Below are 9,889 nucleotides of genomic sequence, written 5' to 3'. Positions count from 1 at the left end.
CGATGTGAAATCGTTGCGATCAGTACGACGATGAAGATGAGAGCGAAGTGACATCGCTGCGATAAGTACGGCGATGAAGATGAGAGCAATGAAGTTCAGTACCGTACCGTTGAGTTTCTAAGTACAGTATCCGCGATAGACATGCTGATATTCTCGGTGCCGTATTATTTCCTGACAATCGATAACCCGCTGGTGAACACACTGTCAGAAAGATCGATAGCAATCACCTGTACGAGATCATAAGGTCAAATGTCAGGGATACATAAAGGTCACGTAGTGCATTGACTCCGTATGACCTTCAGGGCCCATTGAAGGTTGTATGAAGGACTTTGGAGACAACATACCAAGGCAAAAACGTGTATGGTAGTCAGTCGTAGGGATATTTCTGAGTTTCCGTAAAACGATATCAAAATTGTCAGGATTCTGATACAAAATCAAACAAGACCCTATCTGAAATAAAACAAAAACGATGCAAACAATAAACATGTGGCAAGATACATCCCAAAACTGGCGTCAACTGGTGAACTTTGAAGTGTAAGATATTTTATTGTTAAATAACAAAAGTATTGGACATCATAATGATACAAAACGATATAGTATACAAACATCACGTCATTACAACAAGTCAATGGGAATTTGTTACACAGATCAATAGCAGACGTATCAGCCAATGAGAATTCGTGCTTTCTCTGAAGTTTATGGATTGCCGTTTGTAGCATGGCTGGTGATCCGGTCCCATACGCTGGCGAACATTTGGTCCCCATGGCTGGAGAACATTCGGTCCCCATGGCTGGTGAACATTCGGTCCCCATAGCTGGTGAACATTCGGTCTCCATACGCTGGCGAACATTTGGTCCCCATAGCTGGTGAACATTCGGTCTCCATACGCTGGTGAACATTTGGTCCCCATGGCTGGTGAACATTTGGTCACCATAGCTGGTGAACATTGGTTCCCCATACCTGGTGAACATTTGTTCCCCATACCTGGTGAACATTCGGTCTCCATGGCTGGAGAACATTCGGTCCCCATGGCTGGTGAACATTTGGTCACCATAGCTGGTGAACATTCGGTCCCCATAGATTGTGAACATTCGGTCTCCATACCTGGTGAACATTCGGTCCCCATAGCTTGTGAACATTCGGCCTCCATGACTGGTGAACATTCGGTCCCCATAGCTTGTGAACATTCGGCCTCCATGGCTGGTGAACATTCGGTCTCCATAGCTGGTGAACATTTGGTCCCCATTACTGGTGAACATTTGGTCCCCATAGCTTGTGAACATTCGGCCTCCATGGCTGGTGAACATTTGGTCCTCATGGCTGGTGAACATTTGGTCCCCGTACCTGGTGAACGTTTGGTCCCCATACCTGGTGAACATTTGGTCCCCATACCTGGTGAACGTTTGGTCCCCATAGCTTATTTTAAAATATATGGTGTTTTTAGGGTTGTCGCACGACGTTGTTTCTCGGAGTATTTCACAATTTCATTATATTTTCAGGTTTATATAGAGATACTAAGCAACAGGATAGTACGGTGGCTGATTGGGGACACACAAATAAATATTTTTATCCCGTTATAAGGATAGAATATGACACATGAAAAATGTCACATTTCACTATTAACACTTTAATTTTTGTTCAGGACAGTTGTTATCATATGTTTAGATGGTAAACTGAAAATTCTGCTTCATATATATCAAAAGTGAACCTATTTTGGTAGCGTACCAATTTAGGTAGGGTCACACGTTAACTTCCTTTAGCCTCCTTGGTTCTGAGCAGTGTTTGGTCAATACTCGTTTCACAGTCAACTAAACACGTGTGGTTAATGGAGCATGTCGTTGACATTGAAAGACCACACGACGAAGTTTTCGGAGTGGTTGAAATGCCTCGACCATATGCGAGGGCTCATAGCTAGTTACTTATGGTGCCCTTCTCCACGGGAACAGGCCGTGTCAAAAGGGGCTAATGACTTCATTTACTCCTTTTCCGCAAAGCAGATCTTACATTCTCAAATGCTGCGACGTAACTTTTTCTATTCCGATTTGTTATGTAATGAACAGTTTGCTTGAAAACGTAATTTACCTTAAGATTTCAATTCGCCTCATTCACTTCGCGACGTCCGTCCTTGAAAAAGTCTAGCAGACTTTACATTAATTTAAAATTGGTAAGAAATCCAATTAGTGTTGATACTGGTTGGGGTAGGCTAACGTCTGTGTGTTTGGAGAAGAAAGAGGGGAGACAGGTTGTCTGTAGTATTTCCATTGATATCTCTCCAAGCACACAGCGGTTCAATCAGCGAGACCAGCTATGAAGGTTGTCTCCCCTGAGACATTTGACGAGAAATATAATTAAGATAGGGCACAACTTTAGTTTTATGTTTGGTTTTGTACCGTGTCACATTAGCAGTCAGCGACATACATGGATGGTAGAGAAAAGCTGGAGTACACGGAGAAAATCCACAGACCGTCCCATGTGTGTTATGTTGATCTCGAGATGGAGGGCTTGTGATAGCCTGCACCCAGCCAAACGAACAACTCTGTACTGAAGACAATGTTAAACTGTGGACTTTACAGACTTATAATAACTTCGTGCTGTCCATATCGAGTTGTGTATATATGTCAATGCGATAGACAATAAAGCTCGCTGTGTTTAGAAAACATGTAGACATGAATACACTACATGTGAATGTTTGTCCAACTGGAGGCGAACACTTTCTGTGAACATTACTTATTACATCAGACATAGATTACGAGGAGAACAGGGGTAAATATCGACCAGAGTAAAGTTCATGACCTTATTACATCAGACATAGATTACGAGGAGAACAGGGGTAAATATCGACCAGAGTAAAGTTCATGACCTTATTACATCAGACATTGATTACGAGGAGAACAGTGGTTAATATCGACCAGGTAAATATCGACCAGAGTAAAGTTCATGACCTTATTACATCAGACATAGATTATGAGGAGAACAGGGGTAAATAACGACCAGAGTAAAGTTCGTGACCTTATTACATCAGACATAGATTATGAGGAGAACAGTGGTTAATATCGACCAGAGTAAAGGTCGTGACCTTATTACATCAGACATAGATTACGAGGAGAACAGGGGTAAATATCGACCAGAGTAAAGTTCATGACCTTATTACATCAGACATAGATTACGAGGAGAACAGGGGTAAATATCGACCAGGTAAATATCGACCAGAGTAAAGTTCATGACCTTATTACATCAGACATAGATTATGAGGAGAACAGTGGTTAATATCGACCAGAGTAAAGTTCGTGACCTTATTACATCAGACATAGATTATGTGGAGAACAGGGGTAAATATCGACCAGAGTAAAGTTCATGACCTTATTACATCAGACATAGATTATGAGGAGAACAGGGGTAAATAACGACCAGAGTAAAGTTCGTGACCTTATTACATCAGACATAGATTATGAGGAGAACAGTGGTTAATATCGACCAGAGTAAAGTTCATGACCTTATTACATCAGACATAGATTACGAGGAGAACAGTGGTTAATATCGACCAGAGTAAAGTTCATGACCTTATTACATCAGACATAGATTACGAGGAGAACAGTGGTTAATATCGACCAGAGTAAAGTTCATGACCTTATTACATCAGACATAGATTATGAGGAGAACAGTGGTTAATATCGACCAGAGTAAAGGTCGTGACCTTATTACATCAGACATAGATTATGAGGAGAACAGGGGTAAATATCGACCAGAGTAAAGTTCATGACCTTATTACTTCAGACATAGATTATGAGGAGAACAGTGGTTAATATCGATCAGAGTAAAGTTCATGACCTTATTACATCAGACATAGATTACGAGGAGAACAGGGGTAAATAACGACCATAGTAAAGTTCATGACCTTATTACATCAGACATAGATTATGAGGAGAACAGTGGTTAATATCGACCAGAGTAAAGGTCGTGACCTTATTACATCAGACATAGATTATGTGGAGAACAGGGGTAAATATCGACCAAAGTAAAGTTCATGATCTTTCAGTTTGGTTTGTTTGGTGTAACGTCCCATTCACAGCCAGGGTCATCTAAGTACATTATTGACGGAGGAAAGCCGGAGTACCAGGAGAAAAATTAGCAGTCAGTAACTGACCACTTCTGCACACAGGGTTAGAACGTGTGACCTAGAGGCTTGTGGTAATTTATGTCGAGGTACCTTCACCACTCGGCACCTGGCCATCGAGACATGTTCCGGGAGTATGGGAAGCTACTAGAACCCGGACATCCTTCGGGGATATTGTAGTGACGAAAGTAGGTTCCATCCGGTATATCCGGAACACCAGTACGTATGTCCACTACTTGACTATCATAAAACAATTCACTATCAATACCACAATGACGGGACAATTATGATTGTTAGCTTCCGGATACAGTCTCCGTGTTTCAGACTATTGCTGATGGAAAAATCCTGAATCCTTCACTTAACTTTAATGGTTCTGGACAGTGTTTCATCCTAATTAGTTTTCAAACGTCCAGGAGGAGTTTCAAATTCTATTTTATTAATCATTACCGATTGACATTATTAAGTGAATTTACGACATCATTATCACAATTACAGTGACGTCATTATAACAATGACATAATTATTACAGTGACATCATTTTCTCCCACAATTCACTAATTTGTCACCGGCTTATACGTAAGATATTTTTGACAACCCTTAATTAAGGTATGACAAATTGCGCTCGCTAACCTTTTGAACCTGAAGACAATTACGTTTCAGATTCAGACTTTATTTCACTCTCAGACATCCAAGTATGTAACAGGAGGTCACTATACATAATATAAACATACAAGTATATTGGGCCCATAGCGCAACAGTGCATTACAATATGTATTAGTGATGTACATGCTCAATCAATAGTTTTTCAAATTTTTTCAAAAACTTACATATATTTGTCAGAACAGTATTGTTACATAGAGTAAACAGGCCTTTCATTTTGATAACTTTGATAACACTATGGTTTCTATAATAGTAACTTGGTGTATACATTTCTCGTAAACGTTTCACCATTTCATTACTGCATTGAAACAAATAATGATATTCATTTCCAATATCAGTAAAACATAGATTACAAGTTCTATTTTCTTCAGGGGTCCCAGTCCATCTTCCAGTTTCTATAGGTAAGTGCATGTTCGAGGTTCTGAATTTTATGATGATTTGTCTATCTATTGGCTTTAGTAACGGCATGTCTTCTTGCGGTGTAATCGTGGCGTCAATTGTTGATAACGTCAACCACGTCTTTATCACAAAGACATCATTATCAAAGTAGTCCGGTGGCTTATGTCGGGTTTTGGGGGTTCCGTGGGCACTTCTTGATGAAGTTTGACGCCATATACCAAAATGTTCAGTAAGTCATCCACTTTCGGGAAAAGGTCATATGGTCAAATATGCAATAATACCTCCTTTGGCATCCAGAACTTCAAGTTTAAAGGTATATCACCTTTTAATTCCTATTATTTTAGCATTAAGTATGCTAATTGTGTATAGCAGAATATTTTATAGTACTTTAAGATAACTATTTTGTCAAAATACCACCAAAATATCAATTTTGGTCATTTTAGGGAAAACTTAGGGCAAGTGAGATAACAGTCATAATCTTTGCTATACACATAAATAGTTATTCAATAGTATTAAATCAGTCTTTTCCCCAAAATGGTTTCATAAATGTTTTATGTTAGTTCAGACACATTGAACAAACTTCAGAATTATCAAGAAGGCCATTTGAAAATGTAATATAATCAAGACATTGCTACACCCCACCCCCATTCTGCGCAAAAAAGAGTTCAGTGGCAAGAGGGGGGGGGGTGTTTATATTGAATTGACTTGCCTGTCTGTCGGTTTGTCTGTCTTTCAGGTAACTCCTTCTTAACTGCTAAATAACTTCACTGAAACATGAAGCAATGTTGAGGACCATGTGTAGGTGTGTACGCATGTTTGCGTTTGCCGTTATGTTGTTTATGTAGCCCGCATAAAAGGGTCTAGCTGTGATCTTTGATCTGAAAACACAGAGGCGAAGTTGTGTGAAAACAGTTTTATTCTCGAGGCTGAAAAGACCGTCAGCATCCAGGTACTTTCTTAACTCCCCTTTCTGCTCAAGGTAGCAGTCCACCAAATTCCAGTACTTTATAAAAGGATATGGTACCCCCCACCCTAATAAAAGTCTTTCTATCGGTCACACACTCCCCCCTCTATTGGTCACACACACCCCCCTCTATTGGTCACCCCCCTCTATTGGTCACACACACCCCTCTATCGGTCACACACCCCCCCCAATTATTTAAAGTCGTCCTCGACATTGGAGTACAAACATAACCACTTTGCAGAGATCCAACTCAGCTGCGCTAAATTCACTTCTAAGGCAAGAGTGTTGAAATCTTAAGAACATATCTTGTCAGTGCCAAATACCTGATCGATAGTAAGAAATACAAGTATTGGCCGGTTTCCTGTACTTCTGCAATAACTGCAACTATCTAGATTTTCGCTCTGTGGTCACAATGACCTAGTGAATCTGCTAGCGTCTTTGGTTATTACATAGTTTCGAGCTATACTTCATTCATCCCAAATTAGTACACGTAAAATAAGTTCAACAAGTAATTAGTAACAGAACTGCTTTACCCGACGCTTATAACCAGAATTACCAAACACTGAATGACGATTTTCATAAGTCATCCTCTGTTTTTGTCGTCGGACCCGAAGAACGATACTGATTGTCACTTCCTAATTCTGATGACGGCTTCTTTGTAGATGACCTGGATGCATTATCCCTCGTGCCATTCCCGTTTGACATTTCCTCTGAGATAGGCCCCATGGACTGATTTCCCTCGTCCAGAGTGACATCATTTTCTGGAACACTTTGATAACTGTACCTGCATATTCCTCATGTCGTCTTGTAGTGACATCATTTTCTGGAACACTTTGATAACTGTACCTGCATATTCCTCATGTCGTCTTGTAACGCCTCACCTGAACCTGTTGTGCCTGGATCATCCTCTGGAAGTCTTTTGACTTGAGTAGGCCGCTTCTTTCTTTTCTTCCGATAAACTGGTACCTTCAACGATTTCGGCCTTCCCTCAAATAGCAGAAAGTCACATTGAAGTAACAGTTTACGATACAGAACCCGCAATTTTCCTGTGTCATCTTCAGCTTTGACCTCATAAACTGGAGAATTTTCTGACATTCTGCGCTGTACCATATGTATTTTTTTCTCCCAAAATGATCTCAACTTACCAGGACCTCCACGTTCGGACAGATTCCTAACAAGCACTATATCTCCAGGTTTCAAAACGGTGCTCTAAAGCCCTTGATCATAATATTTCTTGGATTTCCTGGCAGCTTTGCATATTCGTTCCTGAGCCAATTTGTAGGCTTCTTGCTAATCTTCAGCCCACTTCTGTACAGTCTTCGGTGCGCCTGAATGCTAAATATTGAACATTTTATCAACCGGTAGTCTCGGCGACCGCCCATATCGAAGTTAAAATGGAGCATAACCGGTTGATTCATGCACTGTGCAATTATATGCATGGACTATTTGATTCAGATGAGATTTCCAGTCGACTTTCTGAACTCGAGATAACGTTCCTAACATTCCCGAGATGGTACGGTTCATCCTTTCGCATTGACCATTACCTGAGGGATGTGATGTTATCATCTCATGTTATCCTTGAGTGCGCTACACCACTATACTTTTGTAAGTAACGGAACAGATCATTCTCAAGTTCCTTGCCTTGGTCATGATGAATTCGTGCGAGGAAACCAAATCTCTGAATGAAATCATTAAATATTGTGTCCACCGCTGTTTTTCCTGATTTATTTCGTGTTTGATAGGCTTGGACGAATCTGGTGTAATGGTCGACAGTCATTAGAATGTACTCATAGCCCCCCTTGGAACGTTCAAGATGCATGTTATCTATGAAAATCAACTCAATTTGTGTTCCGCCTTTCGTTGTACATTAGGTCTTCTATTCTTCAAACACTGACAAACATTCCGAACATAATGGCCAATGTCTCTTGCCATTCCCGGCAAAAAGAACGTTTCCCTAGCTAGTGCAACCACATGATCTGTACCTACATGTCCCATTTTCTCGTGAAGCTCTTTGTACATCTTAGACCGACGACCCTCCGGAATGCAGATTTGTGATATGTGTCGCCCATCTACCAACTTACAGGAACGGATAATCAACCCATCTTGAAGGGAATAACGAACCCAGTCTCGGAGCCAGAGTTTTACTTGCACTCCTACTACTTGCTGCTGTTTTCGACTCGGTCGCTGCCCTTTTTTTAGCAGTTGCTTCAGTTGTCTTAATGCTGCATCTTTCACCTGAGCCTGAACCAATTCAGTCTTTTTCATAGTTTAACTTTCAGAGTTTTCTAAGAACTCCTCTTCAGAACCTTGCTCAACCTTTGTAGACACGGAGGAAATGGTAGTTTCCCAGCCCATTTGAGTCTCACAATCACGCATCACTTGTGATAGGGCGACAAGCATTTCCATCCCCGAGGTACCTGAGCATTGTTTTGCATACTCCTCTATGTTCATGGGAAGTCTGGACAAAGCATCTGCGGCAGTATTGGTCACTCCTGGCTTGTAGTGGATCAGAAACTTGTAATCCGCCAACTCAGCCATCCAACGTTGTCTGCTTGCTGTCGTTAAGGCATATGTTAACGGATTATTATCCGTGTATACATCAAAATAAGGTGCTTAGTACAAGAAATCACGGAATTTTTCTGTAACTGCCCAACTTAGTGCTAAGAATTCCAGTTTGCTGGAGTGGTAGTTCATCTCTGCTGGTCTTAAAGCATGGGATCCATTAGCCACTACTACCAACTTACCATTAGCCTGTCTCTCCAACCCTCCAATGATGCATCGCAGTGAATAACAAAAGGTTTCTCGAAATCAAGAAAAGCCATGGCCGGGGCACTGGTCAGACAATCAATCAGATCATCTAGAGCACTCTGTTGTGCGTCTGTCCATCTGATCTCCTGCTTTGATGATTTCTAGCCACCCTTCCGTAACGGCTTCTTCCTCTTCTTTCAACAAATCATAGAGAGGCTTGGCACGACGGCTAAAATCAGAGATATACTTTCTGTAATATCCCAATAAACCTAACATCTTCCTCAGTTCACCTATGTTGGTCGGTGTTTTCTCTTTTAACACGCTGACTGCCTGGATATCATTCTTGTCGACCCTACAACCTTCTGCAGATATTACTTGTCCCAAGAAGCATGCTTCGTGTCGAAACAACATGTATTTTGGTGGTTGAAGTTTAATTTCCCTTTCTCGAAGTCGTCCAAGTACTCCACGAACATCCTCGATGTGTTGGTCCAGATCACGTCTGAAAACTAAAACATCATCAAGGTAGGGAATGCATATCTCATCTCTCAAATCTGATAATGTTTCCTCCATGAATTATTGAAAAGCACCCGGTGCTCAAGTCAGACCAAATGGTATTCGGAGCCATTCATATAGTCCCCATGGCGTTATAAATGCAGAATAGGGAACAGAGGTCTCATTCATAAATCCTTGGTGGTAGACCTTCCTTTAGTCTACTGTAGAAAACCAGGTGTTCTTGCCCAGACTGTGCAACGTGTCCTGTATCCGTGTAATTGGACGTCGACTAGGTACCGTCTTCTGTTTTACAGCCCTGTTATCTACGCACAGTCGCAAACTCATATCCTTCTTCCGCACACAGACTCAAGATGGCCGCCGGGAGTGGATGCCTTACTGTAGTGCTCCTGAATTGAATTGTTTTTACCATGTTTAGAGGTGGTTTGTTTAACCAAAAACTGGCAGAGAATTTTATTACCACCCCCGGAACATGTTTTCCTGTTCTATCATTG

General features: G+C 41.1%; 1 protein-coding gene across 1 annotated transcript; it reads right to left on the bottom strand.

The window, feature by feature from the left end:
* Positions 1 to 625: 625 nt before the first annotated feature.
* Positions 626 to 1,414, bottom strand: LOC138330696 (uncharacterized). The gene has a single exon (XM_069278236.1). It carries the CDS (start codon positions 1,412 to 1,414, stop codon positions 626 to 628), a length of 789 nt encoding a protein of 262 aa, XP_069134337.1.
* Positions 1,415 to 9,889: the final 8,475 nt, after the last annotated feature.

Source organism: Argopecten irradians, chromosome 9 (genome assembly GCF_041381155.1).
Source record: "Argopecten irradians isolate NY chromosome 9, Ai_NY, whole genome shotgun sequence".
Taxonomy (NCBI): domain Eukaryota; kingdom Metazoa; phylum Mollusca; class Bivalvia; order Pectinida; family Pectinidae; genus Argopecten; species Argopecten irradians.
This window is presented reverse-complemented; position numbering and strand designations above follow the sequence as displayed.

Excerpts from the sequence above, each read along its gene's own strand:
- LOC138330696 (XM_069278236.1), bottom strand. The coding sequence starts at position 1,414 with ATGGGGACCAAACGTTCACCAGGTATGGGGACCAAATGTTCACCAGGT.